Raw genomic sequence first — 27,790 nt, forward strand, 5'->3', positions numbered from 1 at the left:
AGAAGAATTACATGTTTAACATTTAACAATTAAGTAATATTTGATTACTTGCTAAGTGGGGGGAAGGGACATATGTTTTGAAAATAAAGAAAAAACTACTATTAAAATGTTTTAAATTAAAGTAAAATAACTCTACTGTCATATGTTCCATAAAGAAATTATATTTATTTATCAATTTATATTTAAAATAATATTTGTTTTAGGTGTGGTGCATTATACATTTGGCCAATGTTGTTGAATTGAAATACATTTTGTAGTTTAGCCACTAATGAATCGATATTTTGAACTTATGGTTCCCAAATTCTGTTCATTCCTGTGAAATTTTGTTCATTCCTTGAGGCTTGGGATGAGTTGTCAATTTGATACATGTCCATTTGAAATAGGATTCTTTGCTGGAAGATCCCAGCTAGTGTGCATGGACAAGATAAGGGAATGCAAAGGTCTGTGTATTCAAAAAAAAAAAAAAAAAATATATATATATATATATATATATATATATATATATATATATATATATATATATATATATATGGTATCTGACATGAAACAAATAGAACACACTATCTAATTATTGACAATGATAAACTGAGGCAGGATTTTATAAATAACAGAAACACATAGTACAGACATTTAAGAGCTTTACAACTACACCTATTAAGTATCAATGGTAACACACAATCTTTATTACTGCTATTATCAAAGTCTGTTGACTATTAATCAAAAAGTTATTTGCCATCATCTTATGCATGTTATATATAATACATATATACATACTTTCTAGGAGATATAAGAGAAAATTATTCAATATAATATATGGTTTCCAGAATATACATTCTGTCTGCTGGTCTATCTATCCATGTATTCATCTACAAACACATAAACATATATGTAATTTCAAGCATCTACATATCCTGAAAACTAATTTAGAATATAAGCAGAGTAAATAATGGATGGCTTGTATAAGTTATTCACTGAAATCTTATTTAAAAATTAGAAATTGTCAGATTTAAAAATTAAAGGTAAGTAAAATCTTTGGTAGGTTGATGATTTGCTTTTTTTTCTTTCTTCTTTATGTGATATTAATAACAATACTTCCTCACACTTGAATAGTGCACTTGCAGTTTATAATGATATTCATATTCTTTATATCACTGATCTTCATGACAACACTTTAAGGGAAGCAGGGCAGGTAGTATCCCAAATTTGCAAAATGAAGACACTGAGACAGTTATCAATATAGCTGATGTTTAAATAGAGTTTTAAAGATTGCAAAGCATCTCACAGACATTATATCATTTGAATATAACAACACTCCTGTGAGCTAGACAGGACAGATATTGTCATTCCTATGTTATAGATGAAGAAACAACGTTTGTTAAGAGTCTTGATGATCACATGTGTCAAAGGTGAGATCTGAAGCCAAGTTAACTCCAGCACACTATTCAGTATATATTTTACCATGATTACTTATGATTGGAGAGCCAATTAATTCAGTGTCTTTTCCATAATATTATCCAGCTTTTATTTATGACTTTGATCTCCTGAGGATGAAGGACTTCAATAAATTATCTATTGATAAATGAAGAATACTATTGATATTGATCAAAGAAGTACATAGAATGTAAGTCCCTTAAGGGTAAAGGCCATTTCATTTTTGTATTTAAAAACATTGCACCTAAAACAGTTGGCACACAGGAGCTTGAAAAATTCTTGATCTCTCTCTCTCTCGATATATATGTCTTCTAGTTTTTGTGAAGGCTATTTACTGAAGTAATAGAATTAATGAAAAACATGATTTTGAAGTTGATAGAATCATTTTAAGAAATAAGATTCCATAAGGAAAAAATCCATATGGGCTCCATAACATAAATATTGATCTCTCAAATTTTCATGCTACCCTTGAAAATTCAGTATTGGAGGTCAGATTTGTTAAGGCAATGAGAGGATAACTGTGTGCTTATAAAATTTAATCAATGGGAGCCTTGACATAAGGATATTTTAAACCATCTCTGGTTTAAATCTTTATACCACTGATAGTAACTTAAGGGTTTGTGTCATCATTTTTAAGGATAATTTGGATTTTGTTGAATTTTCATAATAATTTACATGATTTATAGGAGCTTAATATAGATGTGAGCTATATTGTCTATGTCAATAAAAGAGGTACATTTTTCCTATGAAGACTTTTTTTTTTTAGCATTGCCATATAATATGAGAAATAGTATTCTGTTGAAGTATAACAAAACAACATTTTTTACAAGAATGCTATATGAGTAAAAACAACAAAGCTTATTATTCTGGTATTCTGCTCATACCTCAAATCCCTGTGGTCTTCCTAGACTCTCTTTAATATGTTTCCATGCAACAAGAATCTCTGATACAGATAAACTTGTAGCCTTGACATCTGTAGGAGCAGCACTGGGTTCTGTATTAAGAAAAAATGGAAATAATAAACCTCTATTGGAACAAGTCATTTCTGTCACAGTACTGCAAGAGAAACTGTCATAGACTTCCTGCATTTTACTATATTGTTTGAAATAAAACATCATAGTTATGACCAAAAAATGAAATTAGAAGAATGATTTTTAGTGGATTGCCCCATCTCTTTCACATTTCATCAATAGCTTCTTATTGGAAAATTTAGGAAGGCAAACAAGAGTCTTATTTTCTTGATTGACTGATGAATCACTCAGTGGACAAAGCAAACTCATTTTTTAATTCATCTGTATCAGGTAAAGTATATTTTGTCCAGCAGAATTCTCTAATTGCAGGGAATAGGATTCTCCCTATGGTCTTTAATTTACACATATAGTTCATTATTTGGTACCTGAAAATCATCAGTGGAGAGGTATTGTTATCAGAGCATCAAAATGGTGCCATGCTTTTATCTTTTTTTTTTTTTCTGGAAAACTAGGTTTAGACATAGGAAGATTTTGAAAGCTTTAATTAATTTCAACAACTTTATGAAGTACTTTATGAAGCATGGAAACATCTCTTTCTTTATAGGTAGAGGACCTGAAACTGTGGTTGTATGTTTATGAATTTAAATCATTTAATGGAACCCACTGGTCAAATAAGTGGTCATGCTAGTCATATGACCAGTTTGAATGGTATTTTTGAATTGAGAAGACTATTTCTTTGAAATTTGACTTTTTAGTTGTTCTAAAACTCCTTGCTTTATATAAACATTTAATATAGGGATTTTCATAGATACTAAACACTAATTAGGCATTTATAAAGGTTAAGGATCTTTAAGGTCATGTATTTTGAGCAGTGAAAGAATCTTAGAGGTTGTTGAGCCAGCTTCATCCCACTAGCAGACACAATATAGTTCATTGAGGGCAAATGACTTGACAAAGGTCACAGAAGTAGCAAGGAATAAAGTCAGAACTCAAATACAGCTTTTCTGAATTCAAATCAGCATAGAAATATCTAATTTTTAATAAAAATGATTCACAATAGTATTTCATTAAATAGAAAAATGCTCTAATATTTTTATACTTATCTCTTTTGTAAAATTTCTTATTTATATAAAAAGCATCAGACAATTCACAACCCCTTTTCAAGAATACATATATTTGGTTCTTCTTTAAGTTGTAGATGTCATCCAATGCATGCATTGCCACATCATAGGGAAGTAAAGGGCTTGTTCACTGAAGGACCTTCAATGTTTGTGGAATTAAATTGAATTGAATTGTATCAGGCAATGATTCAACTGGTTAAAAGCCAACAATTCAGCCATTCAATTTATTGCTTTCTCTACACAATAAGAAGAAGAGGGTTTGACTTTTATCTATCAATTAGCTGGTTACTTTTAGCACGGTATAACACAAAACTAGCATTAGGGACCATATTTAAATTAATTGTTGTTTTCAGTGTCTTATCTAGAAAAATATTTTTTCTCTATCAGATCCAGATAAATATATCTTGAATAATGGTATTTCAAAGTTTGGCATTGACTTTTAAGACACGTCTATGGTGAGTGGGAAATAATCCCAAAGGTCTCAGTGCTGCTGCACAGATCTACTCTTTCATTCTTTCTTACATACTGTGACCTTTCTCAATAATTTCTGAAGGAGACCCCTAGTTTCTGATTGGCATCCATCAGTGACTGCATTTTGTTTTTGGTTGTATTCTCTATGAGGAACATTAAATTTCTGGTTCTGCTACTGCAACAATGGATGATGCCAAGTACATTACAAACATGGATCAGATTGAAATGAGAGAATAAAGGCCAAATTTTAGTTCTGTCAAGATAGAGTCAAAAAATAACTCAAAAATGTGTGACAACTCAGTAACCAGTGAAAATGTCCATGACTCTTAGATACCACTGACAATCAGGCTGCTCTGTGGAAACTCAGTGTGGTCTATAGAAAACTTATAGGGATGAATGATCTCTAAATTAGATGCTGGTATTTCACAACAATCAAACATCAAACAATAGTTTTCTATGATTATTCTTTTTTCTACTGGAGGGCAGTTACAAATTGATCTGGAAATGTTTTGAAAAACCTTCTACAATTTTCTGTATCAGTATTACCATACATTTGGACAACTTATGATCTTTGGTAGAGAACTCTGGTAAAGACCTCTGTCCACCAACACAAATCGATCCTTACTCTACAACTTACTATATATAGAATTGTCTCCAGTACAAGTGGGACATACAGACTGTATATATCAGTGTCTGAAGCTCTTCTTGAATCTAATTCTTCCTGACCCTGAAGTTTGCTTTTTCTCTACTACTCTACCCTGATTCTCTTGGTTTTCTGTCTTATTTATCTAAAAAAGTATGACTTGAAGTTAGGCTTTACTCAAGTCAATTAAAGTGTTTTTTTTTCAGAAAATATATGTTAGTAACTTAATTTTAGATGATTTCTAAATAGGGCTTTCATTGTGGCAAAGTCCAGAATAAAACTACATGCTGTGTCAAGTCAAAATTCTTTGGCAAACATTCATATAGCAAACACTTGTCCTGTGCTTTGTATAGTTATTTCTAGTTGGCATAATTATGATTACTTTCTTACATTACTTTCTTACATCCTCTGAATATGTTACTTCAATATTTGCACACATTTGAGAGAGAAAAAAAAATCTATAAGATACTTCTACTTGTGCTTCATATTTAAAAACCTGATGGGAAGACCTGCAAAGTTCCTTTTTTTAAACACACACACACACACACACACACACACACACACACACACACACACACACACCCTGTTATTTAATTATTTCTAGATTATTCCATGTCACTAATAACTGAAAGGAAATGATGGAATTTTAAATTGAATACTTTGATATGCAAGATTTAAGATCTAATTCCTTAATATGACAGTCTGAGGAAAGGCAGGATAGTTATGGAATTTACTATGGTAAATGAGTGAAAATTCCTACCTGAAAAGAACTGATCAAAGAGTACCTGAAATTTGGCTATTATTTTAGGTTAGGTTTATTTGTTCTGTGTAGATGCACAGAATGGGTGATGGTGTTTTCCTACTTTTTTTACCTCTGTCCCACCCTCTGTCCCTAATCGTTTTTATTTGAGGACTGAGGAAGCATACTGAGCACTTCCTACTCTTGTTGCCCAATCTTTTTCCAATAACTGATAGAGGAAAAGAGTAGCAAGATCAAGAAGGTTTCTTTAAGTTCCTCTTAAAAAGGAGAAAGAATGCTTGCTATATACAATGCTTTTTCATTCTATCCTCATTTTCTGATCTCTTGAGATATCCTAGTCTTCTAACATTTCCTATATTTTGTTGGATTTGTCCATTCAAAAGTAGTCTAGCCAGTAGACTAGCCTGTACTGAATCATTTGTGCATCTTGGGGAATCCCATTAGTTTATCTTATTGCTATTTTCTGGTCTGTTTCATCATTCTCTACCAAGCTGGCATACTGTAGTTTCCTTCAAGCTCCTTCACACAAGTTTTCGTTCTATTTATAACTAAATTTTTCGAGCTGGAAGGGATGTCAGAAAGGATCTGAAGCAGAGGCCAATATCTCATTTTACAGAAGAGGAAACTGAGTTACAAGGAAGTTCTAGTAACTCACAGATGGTAAAGATTCAGAGGAATGGATTTAAACTCAAGTCCTCTGACTCCAATGACACTTTGGATTCCCCTACATCATGCTGCTTTCTTGTGTTGCTGACTCTCGAGCATTATCATGGGTCCTACTTGTGCTATTACTTTCATTGTTGAATAAAAAACATCTTGGTATGTTGGTACAGTTTGGCAGATTTGTAATCATATGCCTTTTACATTGGCTAAAACTGTTCTAAGTAGCAAAAAAAGTCTTTTTGCTTCTGCTCATGAAGATCTCAATCTGTTAATGTCCTATACATAACTCTCATCTTGATGTAGAAAGAAAAATTCTAGACTTTGCATTTTACAGGGCCAATGAAACATAAGCTCTGGTAGGTCTTATCAAACTGAAAAGTTTTGAAGGTGAGCTCAGTAACAAGATCTCTTTTTTTCCCCCAAAGAATTCGTTAACTTTAGAGAGGCTTATCATCCATAGTTTGGTTACTAGGTAATGAAATATTTGTTATTGCAATTTACTATCTACAAAGGAATGAAGGGATTTCTATTTGAATTGGTAGAGGAACTACCCCAAATGATGAAATCAATATAAAAAAAGTACTGAAGTATGAAGGTATTAATTATCTGATAGATAGCTCTTCTACTTCATTTTAGGATTTAGAGTGGACAAGCTGATTGATAGAATTCAGATTCTGTTAGATTAAAAGTTTTAAACAGCATTACCATGTTCATGAATATAAATGATACATTTGTAATAAGTGACCTAGCAGCTGGAGTTCTCCAAATAATATGGGGGGATGTGCTTGCAATATTGATTACACATCTGACTTCCCAGGGGGGTTAGCAGCATTAATCAAAGGAGAGTTTAATAAACTTCTTAGTAGAAGGGTTATGATTTCATTATTTAAAAATTCAGTGAAGACAGATGTAGTTGAACTTTTACAGGCACTAATCCAGATGGATCATTTGGCAAAGACAAGAAATTTATTCCTTATATTTTACAACTAATATGCCAATTTATTAATTTTCAGGTTCACATAAATCCCACTGAGCCTAGTTTCAGCTAAAAGCTGATCCAGAGAATAACACCTCATGAATGTGTGGTTTTAATTTGAGCTGCAGAGGTTCTATTTATGAGGATGTAATTGCGTACCATTTTTCCTAAATGAGGAACTAGACTTTTTAATTTAAGTAAAAAATAAAATCTGCATATAGTCCTGTGCACCAGAAAAAAAAAATCAACATAAAACTCAGAATATTAGAGATAAATTCAGAGGGTCAAAAGATATTTCAATGTATGTCAACTTGAGTTCACAGAAATCTTTCTTTTGTTCCCCTCTTATTTCATCACCCATGATGTGATCATACTGTTTTTCTGGTGAAAGACAGAGTAACATGACCTATATAAAAACCTGTGACTTAAGTTTTCTTTTATGTTTTTGAAAAATAATAAGAATATGAGGGTTTGGCTTTCTATCTTGAAATACAAATCCCTCTTTTGGTTATTCAGGCATTTTTGCTGTTTGCAAAATGAGGGTTTGCTTTAGAAAAAGAGAATGAAGGGAGGAAAAAAAGATAAGTTCTTAGGGACCTAGCATCAAAACCTAGGTATTATATATTGACATGAAACACATTTTGTTCTGGCTTGGTATGATTTGATATGCTCAGATCTTTTGTCCAAAAGTACAAGGTGTGGTAAAAAGGTTGTGGGCTAGAATGTCTTTTTTTTTTTTTTTTTTTTTTTGATAAACTCAGTTTTGATAACGCTAGAGAGTGATGTGATGTAAAATCAAAATATAGCTTTGTTTTTATTACCACATTAGGTTATGGTGGACAGACTTTTGCAATACTTGTCTAAGATCTATAATACATATACATATGCATATGTAGTCTCTCTCTTGCTCTCTCTCTCTCTCTTTCTCTCTCTGTGTATACACACACATATAGTTAATATGTGTGTATATATATGTACATGTATTATATGTAGATAGATACTGATGTTAGCTTTATCCGCTTTTCATCTGAATGCATGTTATACTATGAATAAGAGGTAGTTTCCATCTATTTGGTTTTTCTTAAATGGATAGTTAGGCTGATCTTTTTTCATTATTTATAAATTGTCAGAATTTAGAAGAAGAAAGTAAATGATTTTTGCTCTATTGAAACTTGTGCTTTCCCATAATCAAAAAACCATAACAACTTTTAATTCTATAGGTTTTATTTAATTGAGTTATTATAAAGATGCAGTCTGCTGGAGAATATCATTTGCAAAGTCGATGTTTTAATTAATGATTCACTTAACATGTTTACATTATTTTCATAAAGACTTTGTTGTAAAGAAAAGTAGTCATGATGGCTGGTAGTTGATAAATATTTTCTCAACCATGTTCATTAGAAATAACATCTACAATATTTTCTTTACCCAGTCTACTCTTTTTTTTTTTTTTTTTTGGCTATACTCATATTTTGAATTTCTTCAAAATTGATTTTTCTTTTTCTTTTTCTTATTCCTGAGGCTGGGGTTAAGTGACTTGCCCAGGGTCACACAGCTAAGAAGTGTTAAGTGTCTGAGACCAGATTTGAACTCAGTCCTCCTGAATTCAGGGCTGGTGTTCTATCCACTGCGCCACCTAACTGCCCCAAAATTGATTTTTCAATAGCCTAAAATTGTGTTGCACCTAACCTGAATCAAATTTATGTATACTTCTTTTCTTGTCTTTGTTTTCTTTGGTGCTACTTTTATTTCTTAGTGTAGATAATTGGGTGCTGTGATATTAAAGTTAACATGTGTTAATTCTTATGATAGAAATTTAATTTGTTGATTTTACAAATCTTTTCAAATTTTCATCTATTTTTTCCTTCATCCAGTTTTAAATGTTCTTGAAATGATTTGGTTTAATAAAGTCTCCTGCCATGCTTTCTGTAAAATTAATCTTCCTTTCAACATTTGTTATTTAATGATGATATAATGTTTATAGTCCTCCATTATCCTCCTCTGAAAAATTTCTTTCCTTGATTTCCATGTCTTTCTGCTTGGCAAGGGAATCAAGTGTTTACTGGCTGAGGTGTCTTACCACTTCTCTTGGTGTGAGGATTGATTTATTAATCATTAAATTTCCTTGAGAAATGATGATAATCCATGTTAATATATGTATTTTTAATTATTTACCATTTGGGGGCATTGATTGCTTTGAATTTGTTTAATAGCTTAATTTGTTTAATTACTTAATATATATTTTTTTCTCCTTAAATTTGGCATTAATTTTGGCCTTTGTTCCAATAAGGTGATGATTAAATTATGTGAAGAAAGCCTATTTAAAAATACTTCCAATTATTAACAAGTCTTTCCTTGTTTTTATTTATTTGTTGTTTTGATCATTTAATTCTAAGTAGCATGACAAGATCATAGATTTAGGTTAATAAGGACCTGACTGGTCATCCCTCATTTCACTTGACCACCCTCAAAGAAAAGTGATTTTTAACTTGTGATCTCTGACTCTGAATTCAGCTCACATAATCATTTTCTTGTGTGTGTGTGTGTGTGTGTGTGTGTGTGTGTGTGTGTGTGTGTGTGTGTGTATGTGTTGAAATATCAAGCACCTGCCAAATCTCTTCTTAAAAAAACAATATCCATAAAGCAGATATGAGGCAGCTGTGCAACTTATAAGTATTTGGTGTATTTCATTTCTTTGTTTTCTGAAACATATCATCAAATTCACTTTTTTAACTTACTTTCCCTATGTCCAATTTAATATTAAAATTACCAGATTTTGAAATATATGTTGTCTTAAATTATAGGGTTTTATTGAATTTTCATAAAATTTATGTACCTCATCATCTTTTGTAATGTTCTCTTTGGTGTTACTTTTACTTTTTAGTGTAGATAATTGGATGTTATGATATTAAAGTTAACATATGTTAATTCTTATGATAGAAATTTAATTTGTTGATGTTACAAATCTTTTCAAATTTTCATCTATTTTTTTCCTTCATCCAGTTTCATAATTTTAAATGTTCTTGAAATTACTTAATGGCTATTGGGTACAATATTGTTATTATCTTCATGTTGTTGCTGTTCTTTTTTTTTTTCACAAATGTTTATTATAAGCAGGAAAGAGTAAGAAAACCAAATATCACTTAAACTGAGGTTTATTGTTGCCTTTGCACATAAAACTGTCAATGCATTTAATTACATCTCTAAGGAGAATTAGCCATCTTTTTGTTTCCATTTCTCTTCTAGCTTTGTTATAGTAAGACTATCATTACTAATTCAGTTTCTCCATAAAGTAGTATTTGGAAAATTGTATCATATGTAGATTATTAATAGTTAACTTATCATGTATCTAAATTAAATTATTATGTATCTATTATGTATTTGAAGTATATGTCTAAGAAATGTGTAAGACGAGCAACTCTGTCCCTTTTTCTGCCTCCCTGGCTCTTATTATATCAGTAGCCACATAGGACTGAAGTTATTTTGTATTTTTTATTTATTTCATGAGTATTCATGGGGTAAGTCATACTGCTGGAGATGATCCTTTCTGTGCTTCACTAGGCTAAGTTCTTAGAAAGTAGATAAAGTTTGTTGCCAGGACTGTACCTGATGATTCTCAATATGATAGAACCTATCAGAGCCAGTACTCCAGAGGATAGCTAATCTGTGGGGAAAGAAGGGCAACTGCATGCCAAGAATATTTATGAAAAGTATTTTGTGGAGCAATCCTGGGAATATTCATTCATTATTGATGAGAAATTCTACCAAATAATTAAATTCAATTATTTTATTTCTACAGGCTTTAGAATCATAACTAGAACTGGAAGGGTTATGAATTTATATCAGGAAGGGACTCAGGTGCTGAAGCCCTCTCATTTGATAGATAAGAAACCTGGGACTGAGAGAAGTTAAAATATTTTCTGTAGGTCACATGGGATCTGTTTTGAACCTAGGTACTCATACTCGAAATCCATCAAAACACTATCCCTTGAACATAGTAAATGGAATGAAGCATTACTCTAAATAGAGTGGGCTGAAAAATATATGGATTATTAGCAGGAGTCTAGCAATATTTAATATTGTAGCATAAAAGCAATAGGAAATCATTATCTGTTTGATGGTCTCGTACCATATTATTGAATATGGTGATTGAAGAATATCAACTTGAGCTTCATTACCAGAAAGAAAAAAATAAAACGGCCCAATAGTATAACTTTCCTATGCTCTTTTACATAGGTGGAGTTGATGAATCAACTAATGCATTATCCTGAATGTGCTCTAACAAAAATAGAAGTCTTTTGGGTGGAAAGGGTGCATATTTTCCATAGATATTTGCAAAAAAGTCTCCAAAGGCCAGTTGTTTCCAGTTTAAGAGAAAATGGCCTTGAAAATCATGACCATTGTAGTTGTTCAGTTTTAAAGTAAAGGTTGACAAGGGCTTTATAATTATAGCATTTCATAAAGACACTAAGGGTAACCACACTAAGCATGTTTACCAAAGTCTCTGGCTTTACCTCATATGGCTCATATGTGTGATAAGGTAGAAACAATTTTTTTCTTTGAATTTTGACAAGCTAAATGATATTATATATTATTGATATATTATTCTCTGGGGGAACCTCTGGATTATGTAACTGTAATATTTTTTCAGACTTGCCTTTTAAACTACCCAGAAACATGAAGAGGTGAAAAGTGCAAGGCAACAATCTATCTAATGGGCATGTCTCTCTCATGTTCCATATTCTTCAGATGCAAATCAAACTGATTAAGTCCACAGTGGTTGTTGGTCCTGATTATTCTATTTCTCATCTCTTCATGTAGCTTCCCTGCAGCAGTGCTCCTATTAATAAGCTTTCTGTTTCTGCCTCTAAGTGTTGCTATATTTTATGAAAATGAAAAACAAAACTCATATAGATGAAAAATTACATTTGACCCAAAACTGAAACTACTTTTGTTTCCAAAAATAAGCTTCTTTGGTCTGGGAAAATTCTCAGTGTTGTTCTCTTTTCTATTTTCCATTATAGAAAAAAAAACAACAAACAAACTATTTTTGTTGAAGACAAATAATTCTCGTGAGCAATTCAAGTTGCATTCGTGTGCATTTATGTTCTGTGATTGGAGAGCTAAATAAACTCAAATAGTGCTTCTTATTCACCCATGAACAAATAATGGCTAAAACTAACTTTCAAAGGTATTCATTTTTTCATTCTCTCAAATAGGGCAAGTGTAGGTAATATAAAATTTGCATTTTATCTCTAACCTCTATTTAGAAGAGCCTGAGCATCCCTTTTAATCTTTGACTGATAACTCTGTGACTTCCTAGAATAGAAGGAAATCAACTTTTTCTTTGATTGTATCCCAAATACTGTGGTGTAAAAGTTGAAGTCCCATGCTTTAGTCATTTCCTTTTCACCCCACCCTCCTGAAAAAAATTACATTGGTTTTAGTCACATAAAAAAGAAAAGTTATGAATGGAAAAGTAGAAATTCTACACTACTAAGAAAATGTAGAGGGAAAGTTTATCAAATTTGTCTCACGTATTTTATCAATTAAGAAATATTTATTGAAAGCTTACTAGTATGCTAGACACTAGCATATGGAAATGTACTCCAATTCAGCAATTCTTTTTAATTTACTATGTCATATTTAGGAACTTGGACTCACACAGTATAGGCAGACGACATTCTTTGAATGTAGAGGAAGGATTTAGACCAAGGTATCAAAGATCATTTTAAGTCTTTTGAATATAAACATTTCATAACTATATTCCACATTAAAACATCTATTGTGATCAATTATTGTTCATTTCCCCACTAATTCTGATCAGTCACCAAGCTGTGTTCATTCTTCCTTTATAAATTCTTCTTTCCATTTCTTCTCCCTGCTACCTCTCTAATTCAATCTTTTATCCCCTTAGGTTCAGGTATCTCCACCTCCAATAATACTGTGTGTACTAGGGAGTAACATCCAAATAATCTGGCATTCAAGGACTTCCACAATTTGGTTCCATTTTACCATTCTATACCTTTTCTACTACCTACTTAAAGGATAATTGCTTTCATTCAAACCAGCCTGTTCATTGCTCTTTCTAATAGTCTTGAACTTTCTTGTATTGATGTTTGTGTATGACATTCCCTTGGAATAGGGTATTATCCTCAGTTCTCTTACTGAGCTAAATCCCACCCATCACTTTAATGACTCAGTTCATGTTTCACTTATTCCAAGAAGGTTTCTATGAGAAGAGGAATATGAAGGACTCTTAATTAGGCACTTTTATAGTATTTACCAATATTTAAATTCACCTGGCACTAATTTTTATATTGCATTCTACCATTAGCTATTTTTTTCAGGGAACTTATTTTCTTAGTTATAGTATTAGCTTACTAAGGAAAAAATAACTTCTGCTTCTTTGTATTCCCTACTGATTCTAGGATGGAATTTTGAATAAAGTAGTATTCAATAATGATAGTAATATGTTTCCAGGTTTGTGAAGCCTTTTATATATATATATATATATATATATATATATATATATATATATATATATATATAACTGTATTATATCCTTATAACAACTCTGAAAACTCCTATTATTATCTTCATTTTGCAGATTAAAAAAAAAAAAACTGAACCTGAGAAAAGTTAAGTGGCTTGACTAGGGTCATACAAATAGAAAGTTCCTGGGTTTAGATTTGAGTTTAGGGCATCCTAACTCTAGGACCAACACTCTACCCATTGTTCCATGTAGATGTCACTGGGCTGGTCTGTCAAATTCTTTGTTGTAATAGCTATGCTCTTGATCTGTTTAAGTGATTACCTGAACAAATTATTTATTTATTTATTTACTGATTTTACATGGTATTCTTATATAATAAAAATAAAATATAAGAGAAATATGGAAACTGACCTCCTTCTGCTGAACAGATGACCACAATATTGCTGAAAGGTCCATCCCCTTTGTTATTATATACGCCAACTTTCACCTCAAAGGGAGTGAGTGGAGGTACACTTTCATCTCTGTAGATGAACTTTGAAGCATCCGATGAAGTAACCATTTTTTCTTTCCAACCACGGGTTCCATTGGGTCTAAATGCCACAATGTAGCCAAATCCTTCCCCATTCTGAAACTCTTCTGATACTGGCTGAAGAAGAAAAGTGCAGTTATAATTAAATATTAAACACTTTTACACACTTCAGGTTTACCATGAATCTCTTTAGAATTGGTGACTTTCTAAAAGGAGAGAACCTAATACCTTGTAGCTCGCTAGGTATCTAACACAATGCAAAACATATATTACATAGTAACAAATATGTGTAAAATGAGTAAGAAAAAAAGAAATTTTGAATATAAATAACACATTGAAAACCATGATGGCAAAACTGCTCCAAAGTGTTCTGCAGCATCAAACGCTTTAAAAATAATATCTGGAAAATTCAAATTAAAATAAATTTATTAATCATTTACAATCTTAGGCACCAGCTTGATAACATGGTGTTCTTTTTTTTTTTTTTCATTTTAACTATCTGGAGTATTAACACCTCTTAAATTAAGATTTTCTTCCAATAAGTTGTGTCATAAAATAAATGTTGCCAAGTTCCAGTGGGCAAAATTAAATGGCCATTAAATTAGGAAAAATTTGTTCTGCTAAGTAGGTTTAGTGTGGTCATTCCCACAGCAGTTTTAGAATTAGATGTCAACATATCTTTTCAATGTTGAGTTCTGTGTGCTCTATGAAAGTGTGAAGAGAAAAGTATCATTGTATTTAAATTAAAATCTTTTTTTGTATCTATATCATATCAATAAATGAATAAATGAAAATAGATGATTCAAGCAGCTGGAAAACTGAGAGCTGGTGAAAAGAGAAGCCTGTGGTAGAAAGGAAGTTATAAAGTACAGATGGCCTTGTTAATATAGGAGAGATACTTTCTATACAGAGTGGTGAATTCTTTTGTGATTGGAAATTCTTATTGTGAAATACTATCCATTTTTGAGTTCAGTTTACATGGCAAATAGAGTCTTCATCAATTTTGTTTAGAGTCCAAATACCCTGTTGGTGAAGAAGTTTCCATCTTGATAGACTTTGGAGACAAACTTTAAAACTCCTTCACTAATGAAAGCAGAGACAGAACTGTTGAAATAATGAGGTACTTTGTGGAAAGTTTCGTAAGAAGGGAAGATGTTCTAGTATAAGATGTACCAATATATTGAGAGACTATGAGGGAATTAACTTCTTTAGAAAACTGTAATGATTTTTCCTAAGCCAAAGTTTTGATGTTGTCTCATATTATTTCCAAAAGAAAATTTTATAGAGAGATTAAAATAATTATTTACATGTTATCTGTGTATATTTTGATAATATACTCTTCTATAAAAGAAGAATAGCCATCTACTGTCTCCTATAAGGAGTATTTGAAGAGGCACAGATTATAGATTTTAGCTATGAAAGGATGCACGTAGAGGCGTTAGAGTAGCAACATCACTGTATAGCAGACCACATAACCCAAGGGTTTAAACAAACCTCTGAGAAATTTTGCCTAGCTAACTCCAAGTGATAATATATCACAGTGTTGGAGGAAAGTCACTTGAGTAGCTGCTGGGAAAAAATGAAAAGCTTATTTTTAGGAATCAGAATTGTGATGAAGGCTCCAAATTACTGCACATCTTCATTTGAAGAGAGGAGGAATCCTCGTATATTTTGTATGGGACATAATTTAGTGAGGAAAAAATGTTTCTGTCCTCTAAAAATTTATAATAAAATACAATGATGGAGTAACAAGCTTCCTTACCTCCCAGGCTATCACTAATTCATGCCTTCTTCCACTTCTGCCACTTACATTGGCAGGAGCTGTCTTTGGAACTATAAATAAAAAAGGGTGGGGTTGGGGAGAAAGAATACTCATGTTATTTAAATTTGTCTGCAATAAAGATCCTGTGGTTCTGTTCAAGCTGAGTCCAAATAACAACAACAATAATAACATGCATTTCTATTTCTGCTTTTAAAAGATTTTTTAATTAAAAAAATTAAAACACTTATAGCTTTAAAGTTTACATTCAAGGAACATTTATTAAGCACCCACTGTGTACAGGTACTGTGCTATTTTTTTTGTTTTTGAAAAAAGAAAAAAAAAATTAGTTGAGACCTTTCTTTGGCCAGGAGCTTGCAATATGCTAGGATGACAATATACCAAGAGAGATAACTCTCTTACAGAGTACTGTAAAGTAAGGACATTAAAAAACAAACAAACAAACAAACAAACTATAAATTGCCATGTGGAAGTAATAAAATTAATAATCCAGTAGTTGCCTAGAGGGTTCTTGAAGAAGACGAGAAGAATTCCACAAATGAAAATGGTTATGAAGCTTCTTACTTATAACTCTGAAAGGTAGGTGGTACAAGTATTATTGTCCACATTTTAAAGAAATCAGGATCAGAGAGGTTTAGTTAATTTTCTATAATTACATAGCTAGCAAATATTTGAGCTGAGATTCCATTTAAGGTCACCATTATACTATTTCCTATCAAATGTAAAATATACTTTTCTGAATTTATAGTAATTAAAAGTGATATGGCAACATATGTAATATTTATTTATTCCACTCTGATAATAAACAAAAAACATATTATAATCTTCACATAGTCAAGTCTACTTGGCTCTTTTCCTAAAATTGAGTCCATTCCTGAACTCATCATCTTGCAAATAAATGACTACAGGAAGAATTTGGTAAGATAATAAATATGTTGCATGACACTAATTTGTACCCAGAATTAAAAGGACAACTTACTCCTAAATCCCCATCATCAATAGATGAAGAGTTTCCACTTCATGTATGAAGGACATCAAATTTATGCTTTATATCCAAAGGGTAATGGAGAAATATAAGGTGGTTGTAAAGAGGCCATAAGTATTACCACTAATGAGTCTGAAAAGATGGTGAACTACTCATGCTACAAAATCATGCTGCAAAAGCTAAATAGTTGAACATTGCTTTGACGTCCTTGAAATATTAAAAAGTATAGAGAAGATATAAAGTATATAGGCTAGATGCATTAGAGAGAATTTATGGGGAAAATATGGACATAGATTATACAGAATGGATTACAATCTGTTTTTCTGGAAGGAGTACTCACACAGTTGAAAAATTATAGATCCATTGAATAATAAATGCTTAATAAAAATCATGCCTAAATATAATAAACAAATAACTAGAATTCTTGTGCTTTTATATTAGCTACTTCCATTTACCCCTTCAATATCTCAGTGTATGACTTTGGCGGTATTTAGGGCTTAGTAACTAAAATTGATCAATGTTCTTTTGGAATGATGGAAAGAGTCTTCTTTAATTTTGGGGGGACTTAAACACTTATTAGAGAGGGAGACATGAGGGGAAATCTATACCATACTGAAAAATATGGTCAGTATTAAGAACTGATGCAATTTTAAGGTAAGAAATAAACATTTATTAAGGGTCCTCTATGTGTTAGGAACTGTAATAGTACTTTACAAGTTATATCTCATTTGATCCTCATAATACCTAAGAAGTATGAGCTATTATTATCCCAGTTTTATACCTGAGGCAGAACAGGGTTAAATAACTGGCCAAAGTGTCTGTGATTATATTTAAGATTCCTAACTTTAGGCCCAGTGCTTTGTCCAAAGTGCCACCTACATATCTAATTTTATTTATTTTTTATTTTTTTATAAAGCTTTTTATTTTCAAAACATCCACGGATAATTTGACAACATTGTTCCTTGCATAGCCTTGTGTTTCAGATTTTCTCCTCCTTCCCCTCCCCCTCCCCTAGAGGGCAAGCAATTCTATATATGTGAAACATGTTAAAATATAGGTTAAATTAAATACATATAAACATATTTATACAATTCTCTTGCTACACAAGAGAAATCAGATCACAAAAAAGACAGTAAATGAGTAGGAAAACAAATGTAAGTGAACAACAACAAAAAAAGTGAAGATGTTATGTTGTCATCCATATTCAGTTCCTACAGTTCTCTCTCTGGGTGTAGATGGCTCTCTTCATCACAACATCATTGGAACTGTTTTGAATCATCTCAATGTTAAAGAGAGCCACGTCCATAAAAATTGATCATTGTATAATCTTCTTGTTGCCCTGTACAATGATTTCCTGGTTCTGCTCATTTCACTTAGCATCACTTCATGTAAGTCTCTCCAGGCCTCTCTAAAATCATCTTCCTGATCATTTCTTATAGAACAATAATATTCCATAAAATCCATATGCCACAATTTACCCAGCCATTCTCCAATGATGGGCATCCACTCAGTTTCCAGTTTCTTGCTACTATGAGTAGGGCTGCCACAAACATTTTTGCACATTTTCCCTCCTTTAAGATCTCTTTGGGATATAGGCCCAATAGAAACACTGCTGGGTCAAAGGGTATGCACATTTTGATAACTTTTTGAACATAGTTCCAAATTGCTCTCCAGAATGGCTGGATCTGTTCACAATTCCATCAACAATATATTAGTGTCCCAGTTTTCTCACATCCCCTCCAATATTTGTCCGTGTTTTTTCCTGCCATTTTAGCCAATCTGAGAGGTGTGTAATGGTATCTCAGAGTGGTCGTAATTTGCATTTCTCTGATTAATAGTGATTTAGAGCCCCTTCTCATATGATTAGAAATAGTTTTAATTTCTTCATCTGAAAATTGTCTGTTCGTATCCTTTGACCATTTATCATTTGGAGGATGGCTCCATACTTAATTTTAAGAATGCTGTTATATAGCTTATAATTTTTTGAGAATATACATTTTCAGAATAACATTTGTAGAAATTCTTTTAGGAGCTCCTATGGGGCATAAATTAGTAGATTATTTGGTATTTTACTTAGAGTATTTGTATTAATACTTTGTCTTGTATCCTCACTAAAAAAACAATTTTACATGTGTGTATATAAACATACATATATTTTTATCTGCAAAAATATGTTTGTAAGTGTGTACAAACATAATTATATATACATGTATATGTGTATGTTGGTGATTTTATATCTGTGTAGGGAATATCAGGAATGGCAACTTCTCAATAACTTTTACTCTTTAGAAATATTGCGTAAGCAGTGAAAGGCAAGTGGCTTTAATGCTAATAATTGCAAAACTAGCATGTAATAAAAGCTACACTTGAGCTCAAATCTTTTTGCCATTATTGGCCTCTGTATCATTGCTTCCTATATAATATATATTATATAAACCAACACCCAATCTGGTGAGGTTGAATAATTGAAAAAATATATATGGAAACCTTTAAATGGGTTTCCAGTTAAAATTAAAATAGAATGTTTAATTTAAAATGTTTTTGTTGGCATTTCAATTCCTTTAATTAAGTATAAATTATTCATGGTCAAAACATACCTTTCAGTAATAATTATGCCATAGTAAAAGAGGGATATTTTTTATATTGTTGGTATTCATATAACAATACCTCTCAAGGTATTTGCTTAAGTAAGATTTTGTGCCTTGCTTAGAAACTGTAATAAATTAAAATGTTTTAAAATTTTCTACAAATTTTATATTTTACCCAGGGTAAGCCCATCATACCTTTTTCTGTGTTAAACTTTCTAGTCAAGGTGTAATGCTTTATATAAGCAAAGAATTATCCTTAAAATAGAAATAGCAAATCACAGACATAATTTCACCCAAGAGAATGACAATAATGAGACAACATACCAAAATGTGTGGGATAAAGCCAATGCCCATCAACTAGAGAATGGCTGGGTAAATTGTGGTATATGAATATTATGAAACATTATTGTTCTATAAGAAATGACCAGAAAGATGAATACAGAGAGACTTGGAGAGACTTACATGAACTGATGCTAAGTGAAATGAGCAGAACCAGGAGATCATTATACACTTTAACAACAATACTATAAGAGAATCAATTCTGATGGAAGCGGCTCTCTTCAACAATGAGAGGATCCAAATCAGTTCTAATTGATCAGTAATGAACAGAACCAGCTACACCCAGCGAAGGGACACTGGGAAATTAGTGTGGACCACAACATAACATTTACACTCTTTCTGTTATTGTTTGCTTGCATTTTTGTTTTTCTTCCCAGGTCATTTTTACCTTATTTTTAATTCTGATTTTTCTTGTGTAGCAAGACAACTATATAAATATGTATACATATATTGTATTTCACATATACTTTAACATATTTAACATATATGGGACTACCTACCATATAGGGGAGGGGTAGAAGGAAGGAGGGTAAAATTTGCAAGCATCCTGTTGAAAAATTACCCATGCATATGCTTTATCAATAAAAAGCTAAAAAAATACTTATTGAATATTGACTATTATTATTTCCCTTCTTTCTTTCTTCTAATTACATGTTATTTCCCTATGATGAGAGAAAATGAGAGGAGGGGTAGGGATGAAAGAGGCAGGGGGAGGGGAAAGGAAGAAGGAGAGGGAAAATGAGAGGGAGAGGGAGGAGAAGAAAAGGGAAGAAGAATAGGGAAAGATATATAAAAATGTATAGAGAGCAAAAATTGATAATCTTGGAATCAGGAAAACCTAAACTTAAATTCCACTTCTGAACCTTACTATTACTTTACTCTGATGAATTCCTTAACCTTTATGTACCTTAAACCTGTCTGATAGAGTATAAGCTCTCTGAAGGCAGGAATTCTTAATTCTTTTATACCAGTCAGATGTTACTTAATAAATGCTTATTGATTGATTAACCAGTAGTTATGATTGATTCATAAGCCAGTAGTCAATCTATATTGTTTCCAAATATATACAAATATTATATCCATATCTGCCTATCTGAATAGCTTTTCCTATGTCCCCTCACAATATAGAAAGACCTTGGCTTCTCAAAGGTTATGATAGTGAGTACAATCAGAGAAGCATTTGAGTTTGCCTGTAACAATGGTCAATGTGATTATCCTTTGAGGATAATTCTAGCTTAATGTGGAGAGGCTTATCATCAGAGTGTTGGTGACTGGATCAATTCATGACATTATCTGCTTTAGCTAGAAAAGTTTGCAATCCATATCAGTAGTGGAAAGACTCACAAATGCAATTATTCATAGATTATTAAAATAATAGAGTAAATGAGAGTTACATTTCAAATGAGAGAAAAGGAAGGATGATTGGAGGTTGGATTGCCATCATTCAGACTTTCATGGGCATTCATGAGCTGTTTACTAAGGTATGGTCAATTCAATTAGATTCAATTTAATTTTTATGAACTAATTCCTTGTTCTCTCAGGACTTTACAATCAGTAGGCTATAACATGCCAGACAAGTAAATGTAAGGTAATTTCAAGAGCCTTTAAGAGAAAATATGTACTTATGGTTGACTAATATTGAATTTGATTTTGGTATACACATGGAAATTAAGGTATAATAATTCTAACAAATCTAGTCTATATTGTTGAGTACATATTATTGTTGGAGTTTTTTTTAGTCATGTCCAACTCTTTGTCATTCTATTTAAGATTTTCTTGGTAAAAATATTGTAGTAGTTTACAATTTCCTTCTCCAGAGCATTTTATAGCTGAGGAATACTGAGGTAAACAGAGTTAAGTGACTTGCCCAGGATCACATAGTTAATAAGTGTCTGAGGCTGGCTTTTAATTCAGATATTCCTGTCTCTAGGATTGGCTCCTATTTACTGAACCATTCATTGAATCATTTTCAGTTATATCCAACTCTTAGTGCACTCCTAATAATGGTTAATTTTAAAGCCATTTTATAGAATGTTCTTTGTAGTTATGCTAAACAAGGCCTACCCATCAGAGTGCTGCTATCTGACTGTGGGGCTCCAATGAAGGTATAGGATGAAGCCATTATTCCCTTGCTATTGGAGCAGCAGCCTGGCAACTTCATTTTACAGAAGTTTTACTAAAAGCATCATCCAGTGAGAACCTACTTAAATGAACAAATGTTTTAAAAAAAATAAACCTGTCAAAGAAGCGAATCTTTTTAGCAAACTGTAAAATATGTAGTCACACAATGAAACTTTTTCAAATGAATAACTATTAAAAGAATAAATGTGTCAAAGGAATAAATTTCCTCTCCACTGCATGAAACCACAGAATATACAGCTGAAAAGGAACATTTTCAAATGAAAGAATGTTAAATGAAGAAAACTATTAAAAGGAATCATTTTCCAGGCTCTGAAGCTACTCTAGTAATTTTACACTTCAGCATTACCTTTATATCACAGCATTTCATTTTAAAATGATATTGATATGCTCATAAAGAATAAATTTACTCCTACATACGATCTACCTGGATGAATTACTATTAATTACTGGTAGAGATGCACATGGCTATTTGAGTATGAAAAGCATAGAGAAATATTATTTACATTCTATCAAATTTCTTAACTCTTTTTGTGTCAAAGATCCCCTTGGCAGTACGGAGAAATCTATGGATTCTTTCTTAGAATGTTTTAAATGCACAAAATCAAATACATAGGATTACAAAAGATACCAATTATGTTGAAATATAATTATATATAAACCCTGCCAAATTCATGGATCTCAAATTATGAACTCCTAGGATATTAATTGAACTTTGCAATAAGATAGGTATTATTATCATCAGGGAAAAAAGAAAGAACCTTAATGGAATGAATAATCCTGATTATTCAGAAACCAGGCTTAACTTCCCTGTGGAGGTACTTGGTTGGCAAATGGAGATGATACTTTCCTACTTGTGTATGAACATAGCAACCATAAGTATCATTGCTACCTCCATCTGGGAGAGAAGGGGGGCCGTGTCTGAGGAAAAATAATGAGTCTAACCTCTTCCTAAGAGAAATAATCCTTTTCTCTGATTTTTTAACATTATTATTCCTCTAGAATTGTATACAGTATAACAGGATCACTCACATTTATTCACTGAGTCCTTTGATCTTAGAGGTGCTATTTAATAAACTTCATTTATTAATGAAAAATGGAACTCTTTCTATGAGGGAGTGGGACTATATTGTCTCTCAGGTCCCTTCTCATTCTAACATTGTATGATTAGATGGCTCTTTATTATTAGAATAAAATTAATGAAATCATTTTAATGGCTAATAGTATTTATTTTTCCAATCACGTTCATAAAAACACACTTTCAGTCAAAGTAGCTACTTTTCTTCAGTTGGACATATTTTTCATTGTAATGCAAGGAAGACCTGATTTAGAATTAAGTAGCTAGATTTTTGTTCTCACATACTCTGTGAGCTGCTTCTGATAAATGTCATGAGCTTATTAACTCACAGAATCAAGTTTGCATGCACGATTAGCAGGTTAAACTCTGATTCTTCTCAATTTTGTTTCTACCCATGCTCCTTCATGAATAAATAATATAATGGATACCCTGGCCCTAGGCTGCAAATGCCTGGCTGCTTCAATGCAACATTGGGTGTGGTAAAATTCAAAGTATTGGCTGGTCTGAAATTGTGGGCTGAGAACAACTGTGTAAAAGCTAAGAGAGACCAAATCATAGCAAATGACCACAGTTTAAGCACACTAAAATGTCACAGAGTTTCTTATTGGAAAAATAGCTGCAGCAAAAGCCCATTCACTAACTAAATATTAAATAACTAAATTAGGATTCAATTAAATAAAAAGAGGCAGGAGGAACCCATCTATCAAACTGTCTCCCTTCAGAAATCATTCCAATTTCTGCTTCAGTAGGTGTTTACCATGGCTCATTAAATAATATGACTTTATTTAGAGGCCTGGAAAAGGCAAAGTAATTTAGGAGATTTGTAGTAAACCAGTGACCAATTTGGAAAGCAACAAAGATTGGAAAATGTAACTGAAAGCTTTGAGGATAGAGGGTGGTGGGGATAACTATAAAATTGAATTTTAAAAAAATGCTTTTCTGTGTGAAGCCAAACAATTCGACAGGTCATGTTGCCATATGTAGAATCAATATTGAGAATGAATCATAAGTAGATTCTTAGAAAGTACTAACAGGAGGTAGGGTGGGGTAGTAGAATACAAACTTTATTAGCAATCTGAAAACTTGGAGTCTAACCCCATCTTTAATTTTTGTATATTGTTAATCAAGTTACATAATTAAGTTGACCCTTAATTCGTCCATTTAAAAAAATTAAAAAGTGATTTCCAGGGTGTTGTCCAACTTCAAAATTCTATGCTTCTATTGTAAAAGTCATTAAATAATTTAGGAAATACAGAGCTCTCTCATCTGTATGTCATCCCATAAATAACAACACTGATGGAAATGAAGATTTTTTAATCTGGCTACTTTTTTTCCCCTTATTTAAAATTCATTTGTTTAACTGGACAAAAACCCCTCCAAAGTCAAGGGGTTAATAAACTTTTCTGTGGGCACAAGTCTACCTGTGGGCATATCTATATCTGCTCAAGTGTCCAAACTGAATTTCTGAAGTTATGCCTTTTTTGGGGTGTTAAGAAAATTCGGCAAAGGAGAGAAGAAGAGGCAATGGAGTGGAGACAACATTTAATTCACAGAGAGTCTAAACTAAAACAAAGAGCATGAGAAAAGTCCAAGTTGAATTAAAGATATTCATGAGCCCTATACCTCCCTTCTGGCCCTTCTCTCTGGGATTGGTTTCCTTCACATTCAGACTTTATACTTACTGTCATTGCTTTCTTTTCATTGGATCTAAAGACAGTTAGAACTCTTAGTAAAGCTGGGCATGGCTTGCAGTTAAGGCAGATTTTATTCTAAGTAAGATTTAAAATAGTTACTCCATCTCTGCTTATCGACCTCTAATAAAAACTGCAGAAGATATGTAGATATTGCAGAGCCCATGCTAGTTTTATTATTAATGATAATATTGCAATTCACTTTCATACTTAATCTTGATTGATACACAATCTGTATATATTTATTAAATGCTTAGATTATGCAATGAACAGATCTTAGCACTAGAATTCATAATAATTCTATAAGAAAGGCACTACAAGTATAATTCTCATTTTATGGAAAAGGAAACTGAGGTTCAGACAAGTTAATTGACTTTCCTTCGATTACACCACAAGTGCCAGTTGGGAGAAATTGTACCCCAAGTTTTCCTGACCATAAATCTGGAACACTATTCATGTTACCAAATTAATTTTTATTAAAGTACTGAAGAATTTCTATAGACCAGTCAATTCTTTCTAGAAAGTGAGTATTTTTATTGTTTATTATGATTTTCCCTTTCTGTTAATCTAAAACCATTTTCTTTAACTTATTAAAATAAATTGTTTATGTGTGTAGCTGAAGAAAGCTAATTATTTATTTAATTGCTAATTTATTTTACCTTTTCCCAGTTCCTTCAACAGAATACATTAAATTTTCTTCTTAATAATTTCAGAGAAATGTAAGGAAGAATCCTTTTGTTTTTATGGTCAGTGTCTTATGTCTAGGAAGATCAGTACCTGCCCCTTCACAGATCTGGCCCTAATCCTCTTAAGTGATGGTTTTCCACTTGATCTTGACCTAAAATAGTCACTGAGTGTGGAGAATACATTAATTTCTCTTTGTAGCTTGAGCTTTGTGATATAGTGTCTTTTTCAGAAGTATAAGAGGAAAACTGTTTAGAAAGTATTTTATTTTAAGACTGACAAGTTATATAAATATGAGGCAATTTCCCTCCCAAATCTTCTGTTATTTGGTGTACCAACTTTTTCATCTTCTACTTTGGTATGTCTATTGGGTAAACAGTGAAATAAAAATGGCAATATTTTGACTTAAATCATACAATGTGGTTATGGGGATAGTCTAGTGCTCAGACCCTGTCAGAAATCTTCAGAATTTTAGTATGTCAGTGGATCTGTGATCTCATCAATTTCCTTTGTCTGATGCATCCATTCATCATAATCCATCCATTCATTTTTACCATACACAACTCTAGTCCATATTATTTTATAATATCCTTCTCTCCTTCCCTTATCCTTTTCTCTCCCAGAAGCATCCATCCAGAATTCTGAGGACTTTTAAAAAATATTTCTTGATAACCTATGAATGTCAGTAAAGACTATATATTTTTTTCATTGACAATCTCCTACTATATGCCAGTCCCACTCCTGGACTGATATTTTTACCAATCATTCTATCAACAAACAATGTTTTAAACATTTACTATGTGCCAAGAATTATGCTACGTTTTGAGGATACACATACAAAGAATGAAACAATTCCAACTTTGAAAGAATTTAGGTTCTAATATTTGGCATGGCTCTTGCACATTTTTCCATTGATAGTATCTTGCAGTCTCCTCACACACACTGTTCCTCTTCATTGCTCTTTAGGTGAGTTATGATTTTAATTGTTCAAAGACTAAGATATTCCATGATTTTTAGTAAGATAGCACCACTGAAGAATACTTAAGTTAAAAAGACATATCTATGTTTTAGGGGGAAATTTGGAATCCCTAAAGGCACTGCATAATTTCTCAAATGCAATCTAGCTCATCTTCATACTACTTAACAAAAGTAATTCTTCAGTCACTTTTTCAGTTGTGTTTGATTCTTCATGTCCCAATTTGGGGTTTTCTTGGTAAAGGTACTGGAATAGCTAAGTAGAGAATCATATTCTGATTACAGATGGTTCCTGGAGAAAGTTTGATTTTTAGGAATTCATCTGCCTTCTTTAATACCAAAGGATATAGCTTTCAATTTTAGAAGTTTCACTATCCTTTAAATTCAAAGTAAATTGATGAATATTATTATAATTATATAACTCATTTACTTGAGTCTTTCAATTGCAAAAATATAAAATGTTCCTTGTCATTCTATGTCTCCATAAGCTGATTCCAATCTTTCTTTTTTCAGCACTTAGTTGTCTTAAGAAGAAAATTTATAATAAAGTCTCAAAATGATGATGTAAAGGCAATATAATAGAGATTTTAATGGGTATATATGGCAAAAAAAACTTTAAATTTAATTAAAAATAAAATTAAAGTCATGTTAGAATTTAACAACAATATGTTAAAGCTGAAAGAGAATTGTTAAGATCATCTAGTTCTACCCACCCATTTAGATAATTCACAGGGTCTATGATTTTCATTGTGTACATTTCCTTTAGTGATACAAGCTGTAACCCAACCATACTATCTTAATCTGGGTGACTCCTCCCTAAGTTCTTCTGTAGGTTACAGAGAATCTGACCACTATGTCAAGATCTCCTTCTGGTTTTCTCAACATTTTAGCGATGAATGAATTGTCCCTCAATCAACTCTTGCTTTCACTGTGTGACTGGTCTATCTTTTATTCTCCTGTTCATACATCTCTCCAGTGACATCCTTTATGCCATCTCTCCCATGCAATTTCTTATTATTGATTTGCTATATAAGTACACATACCCATACTATATCTCCCCTTCAGATGACCTTCAATTTAATCTTCATTGACTGTGGTATTCAGTGGCTCCTATTTATACCTTTTTATTGAGAGAATATTGTTATTTGTAAATACAAGACTAGAGAGCTTAGATGACTTGCCTAATATCATAGAGTTAGTTAAAGAAAGTGCTAAGAGTCAGAAAATTCTACTTCTCAACATCCTTAGTTTAGGGCACTCATCCTTGCATATAACACTGCCTTTCATAAATAGGATTCAGATGAAAAAACAAAGCATCTTTGATTCTTTTCTCCCATAACCTCCTTAATTAAATCTCAGAATATAGTTGGTTGATTAGAACAGTTCATCTTTTAGAATTCTACATGCACATTTATGAGAGATTTACATATGAGGTACAGCTTGTCATTTGATAAGAATTCTAATGCTGTC

The 27,790-nt window shown here is 32.0% G+C and overlaps 1 protein-coding gene across 5 annotated transcripts in view; it reads right to left on the reverse strand.

Annotated features, from left to right (window-relative positions):
- CNTN5 (contactin 5) overlaps positions 1-27,790 on the reverse strand; it is a 1,627,773-nt gene that overhangs the window by 39,350 nt on the left and 1,560,633 nt on the right. For all 5 annotated transcript variants that reach the window (XM_074304449.1, XM_074304446.1, XM_074304445.1 and 2 more), the window contains 3 exons: positions 15,824-15,894; positions 13,944-14,178; positions 2,316-2,425 (listed from right to left, as the gene is read on the reverse strand). In XM_074304449.1, coding sequence (XP_074160550.1) covers positions 2,316-2,425; positions 13,944-14,178; positions 15,824-15,894 — 416 coding nt within the window. The remainder of the gene's footprint in view (positions 1-2,315; positions 2,426-13,943; positions 14,179-15,823; positions 15,895-27,790) is intronic.

This window comes from Sminthopsis crassicaudata, chromosome 3 (assembly GCF_048593235.1).
Source record: "Sminthopsis crassicaudata isolate SCR6 chromosome 3, ASM4859323v1, whole genome shotgun sequence".
In the NCBI taxonomy this organism is placed as follows: Eukaryota; Metazoa; Chordata; class Mammalia; order Dasyuromorphia; family Dasyuridae; genus Sminthopsis; species Sminthopsis crassicaudata.